This window comes from Macrobrachium rosenbergii, chromosome 48 (genome assembly GCF_040412425.1).
Source record: "Macrobrachium rosenbergii isolate ZJJX-2024 chromosome 48, ASM4041242v1, whole genome shotgun sequence".
In the NCBI taxonomy this organism is placed as follows: domain Eukaryota; kingdom Metazoa; phylum Arthropoda; class Malacostraca; order Decapoda; family Palaemonidae; genus Macrobrachium; species Macrobrachium rosenbergii.
The window spans coordinates 813,002-818,001 of NC_089788.1; the positions used below are offsets into that span (position 1 = coordinate 813,002).

Here is a 5,000-nt window from a genome sequence, read left to right on the forward strand (position 1 = left end):
TCCCTTTAATTCCAGCCCCCGCTTTGTAATCATATAGAGACACTTACCCGAACCGCCGTCTGCAAATCAGGGAATTGAAAAATTCCAAAACAAACAATTTGATCCGCCGGTCAATTCCAGCGAGAGGCTTGCGATGAGATTCGCTTATCTCTGATAGACTTGATAATTAATTCAAACTCTGGAATTTTGCGGAGGTCCAATCAGCCGCGATGCTCCTATTATATCGTGTGTGTGTGTGTGTGTGAGTGTGTGTAAGTGTGTATGTGTAAGGTACTGGGTACCGTCGTTCTAATCTTCTGTTGGGGGTGTTGAGAAGGATCCATTATACATCAGCGCGGAAGACAGAGAATTAGGTCGTGGGAAAATTGCGTTCTTGATTCATTATTCAAGTGGGGGAATTAAGCCCCCCTAAGTACATCGCTAAGCAAGGCGGGGACATGCTTGGAACAAGCCTCGGGGATGAATTTTCATTAAAACGCCCCCGTCCCCACACCCCACACCCCGCGAACGCAGTGGGTGATGGTATATTGTGTGCGTTTACAAGTGCTTGCTTGCATAAATGGGAAATGTATTGATCGATTGCGTGAATCGAGTTTTCTGTACAGCCGCTGCAGCGTATAATCAAGGCCACCAAAAAAAAAAAGATCTATCTTTCGGTGGTGGCCTGTCCTATAATCGTTGCCAGAAGCACGATTATGGCTAAACTTTAAGAGGGCTGCAGTTTGGTATGTTTGATGATTGGAGGGTAAAATAAAAACTTAAGATCTGAGGGCGGACAGAAAAAGCACGAGGGCTGCAGTTTTCTTTTTGGTATGTTTGAACTGATTGGTAAAAGTGGATGATCAACAGTGAATCATTTTATGACGGAACGTGAGAATTTCAACCAACAGTAATTGTTCTAAGATCAGAAGGGCGGACAGTGAAAATTTGATGACAGAAAAAGCACAGTGAATTGGCGGACAGAAGACAAAACAGTGAATTATTTTATGACAGAATAGAATTCCAATCAACAGTGAATGATTTTTCAGAAAACTGAAACGTGAAAATGAGGAACTGAATTATTTTATGACAGGTAAATGAGAATTTACCAACACTGAATTATTTTATGACAGAATTAGAATTCCAACCAACAGTGAATCATTTTATGACAGAACGTGAGAATTCCAACCAACAGTGAATTATTTTATGACAGAATGTGAGAATTCCAACCAGCAGTGAATTATATTATGACAGAATGTGAGAATTCCAACCAACAGTGAATCATTTTATGACAGAACGTGAAAATTCCAACCAACAATGAATTGTTCTATGACAGAATGTGAGAATTCCAACCAACAGTGAATTATTTTATGACAGAACGTGAGAATCCAACCAACAGTGAATTGTTTTATGACAGAATGTGAGAATTCCAACCAACAGTGAATTATATTATGACAGTGAATGAATGTGAGAATCCAACCAATTCCAACCAACAGTGAATTATTTTATGACAGAATTACAGTGAATTATTTTATGACAGAATGTGAGAATTCCAACCAACAGTGAATTATTTTATGAAGTGAGGCTAAAAAAATATTCGTTCTAAATCCAGACTGGTGCAGAGCTAAAACCCTGGACTTAATTTGACAGAGTAGCGTCATTATAATCAGCGGATGAGAGATTTTATCATTATTATTATTATTGGATATATTAATAGCATTACTATTTTTAATGTAGATAATGACAGCAATGTTATTTCTTTATAATTTCACAGTGACATGATTAGACAGATGTCATTCAGCTTCGCGGAATGCGTAATTGATAGAATAATAATTTTTTTTTATATTTGAAGAATACGGGGAAAGGAAGAATTAGGTCGGGTATTAAATTCGATGATGCAAAGGGTTATTTGCTTGACGCAGACATTCTTGCTAATTGAAAGCTATTTACTGGTTTTTATTTATTTTTTTACAATAATATACGTGCAGTAAAGACGCTTTAAGCAATGAGTGTGCATAGATTAGGCTTGCTAATTACTTGCTGATAACTTTTTTTCAAAAATTCCGTTTTACAGAAATGTGTAAATTATATTTGTTTTTTTCGATAAAAAACCCAATATGCGTATTATGTTGGTTTAAAGTTTTTTTTAAATAAAAAAACAGTATAAGTATGTTGTTTTAAAGTTTTTTTGTAAATAAAAAAAACAATATAAGTATTATGCTATTTCAAATTTTTTGTAAATAAAAAACCAGTATGTGAATTATCTTGTTTTAAATTTTTTATAATAAAAAAACAGGTATCATGTTGTTTTAAAGTTTTTTGTAATTAAAAAACCAGTATAAGTATCATGTTGTTTTAAATTTTTTGTAATAAAAAACCGGTATAAGTATCATGTTGTTTTAAAGTTTTTCTTTGTAAATAAAGAACAGTATATTATGCTATTTTAACATTTTTTGTAAATAAAAAAACATTATAAATATTATGCGGCTTTAAAGTTTTTGTAGATAAAAAACCAGTATAAGTATTATGTTGTTTTAGTTTTTTGAAATAAAAAAACCAGTTGTTTTAAAGTTTTTGTCCTTTTTTTTTTATTAAAGCAGTTAGATGTTTACACAAGTACAGTCAAGTCATTCTAAATGAATGTCATCTGTAATGTGATTTTAATAATTCCTTATTTCATTTAGAAATAAATCGTACCGTGGCGTTACCAGTAAAATTTAAGCTATTTAAAAATGAAATTTAATATTTCATTTTTGAATTATTGCACTGTCTTCGTCTAGCAGTACCAGTGTATGATTTGGTGGAAGCATTGATTATATTTAATATATATTTTAATATAGTTTCACCTTTCGTTTAAGACATTTACTATATTAATTATATTTTTCATAACGTTTCACCTCTCGTTTAAGACTCATCTTCAGGTGATGAATCTTGTTTCTCTCGCCAGATGGCAGGAGCGTCGTGCGATTCCTCGCAAGGGCCCACAAGGACTATGGAACACTCCAGTGCTGGGCAGAGAACGCCGTGGGTAGGATGATCACTCCTTGCCTCTTCCACGTAATGCCAGCTGGTAAGTGCCAGGAAAAACTCAGGTAGATAGAGAATTCTGGAGCCTGGTAGTAAAAGGTGAAATAAGTCATTGAGTAGTAGTGTCGTTGGCAAACCTTTTAAATTTAAATGCAAAGAATTTTTCCTTTTCTATATTTTTAAGCTGACGGTAAATACCGGCATCCGACAGCTATGAAGAATCTGATTGGCTAATGAATTTCAATTGGAAACTCTGATTGGTTTGAGCGTCATGGGTTTCAGCCATCCACGATTAGCGCTGGTGATATCAGCTGCAGAAATTTAACGTCAGCTCCAGAAGAGCACATTATAATATAATTATTATATTTCAGGTGACTTGTATCCAAGTCTACCTTTCAAACCTTTTTACTGTAATTTTGCATTTCAGCCCTGAATGACCTTGTCATAGTTACCAGCGCTTACTGTTCTTTGGCCTAAATTCTGTATTCTGTTCTATTCTGTTCTATTTTAATCTGTTCTAAACCTTCTTACTGTCAGTTTCCATTGCAGCTCTGAATGACTTCATCATAGGTCCCAGAACTTATTGGCCTTTGGCCTAAATTCTATATTCTATACTATTCTATTCTGTTCTATTCTATTCTGTTCTGTTCAGGCGAAACTTGCATTTAGTATTGCAAGCTTTCGAAATCCGTTTTACCTCAAACCTCAGGTGTGTCTGTCCAGTGAATCGTTCATTATCTCTGTGTGTGATTTTCCCTTGCAACATTATTCCGAGAAATCCTCTTATTATAGATTCTGTCGGCGAGGTGAGCGCCTAAATCCCCCTTTCTCTTTGCAACTGACCGCTGCCCTGTTTTGTAATTAGTCTAATATTATTATGGGTTATGTATATATGTGTATATATATATGTATAATGTTTATCAGCCACAATGTCCTCTTCACTTCTCGATTTCGTCACAATTTGGAGAACGCTTGTCACTGCAAAGCCTAAATCCAGATTAACAGTTGGAGGAAAACTTATTCAAAGTGCGTTGTTATTATTATTATTTGCAAGGACACCTGAATTGTTATCAAGAAATTATTTGCATCGTTCATTCAGGGGAGAAAATTGTTTTCTTTTATTTTCAAATAAAAGAAAAAAAACTTTCGGAAGTGTTCTCTTTTATTTTCAAGTCAAAAGGTGTCGGGTAAATAACAGGACTTCACTGAAGTGCACAGAAGGAGGAATAAAAGAAGAAAAAAAAAAAAAAGAAACTGAAAGATTTTAGAAAGAAACATTTACCTTCCAGCTCATCTGTTCATCTAAGGAAGTTTGCTCTCTCTCTCTCTTTCTCTCTCTCTCTCTCTCTCTCTCTCTCTCTCTCTCTCTCTCTTGTTTACCATTTATTATTCACACTGGTCTCAAGTCATTCATAAATATGGTCTCTCTCTCTTTCTTTAGCTGCTATTTACTGTTTCTGTTTGCTCTCTCTCTCTCTCTCTCTCTCTCTCTCTCTCTCTCTCTCTCTCTCTCTCTCTCTCTTATGTGTAGCATTTTCCCCTCTGGAGCCATTGTTACCCTCCCCTCTTCTTCTTCTTCTTCTTCTTCTTCTTCTATCCTCCTCCTCCTCCTCCTCCTCCTCCTCCTCCTCCTCCTCCTCCTCCTCCTACTCCTCTTCCTCTTCTTCTTCTTCTTCTTCTTCTTCTTCTTCTTCTTCTTCTTCTTCTTCTTCTTCTTCTTCTCCTCCTCCTCCTCCTCCTCCTCCTCCTCCTCCTCCTCCTTCTTCTTCTTCTTCTTCTTCTTTTCTTCTTCTTCTTCTTCTTCTTCTTCTTCCTATCGCCCTTTTATCATCCCTATACTCTATGTCCTTTATCCCCCTCTATCTTTTACTGAATCGTATTTGAGCTCATACTTATATATATATATATATATATATATATATATATATATATATATATATATATATATATATATATATATATATATATATATATATATATATATATATATATAT

The 5,000-nt window shown here is 34.9% G+C and overlaps 1 protein-coding gene across 1 annotated transcript in view; it reads left to right on the forward strand.

Annotated features, from left to right (window-relative positions):
- Positions 1 to 5,000, forward strand: part of LOC136831164 (nephrin-like) — a 337,951-nt gene that overhangs the window by 274,144 nt on the left and 58,807 nt on the right. The window contains exon 11 of the mRNA XM_067091120.1: positions 2,927 to 3,049. Within this exon, the coding sequence (XP_066947221.1) occupies positions 2,927 to 3,049 (123 nt within the window). The remainder of the gene's footprint in view (positions 1 to 2,926; positions 3,050 to 5,000) is intronic.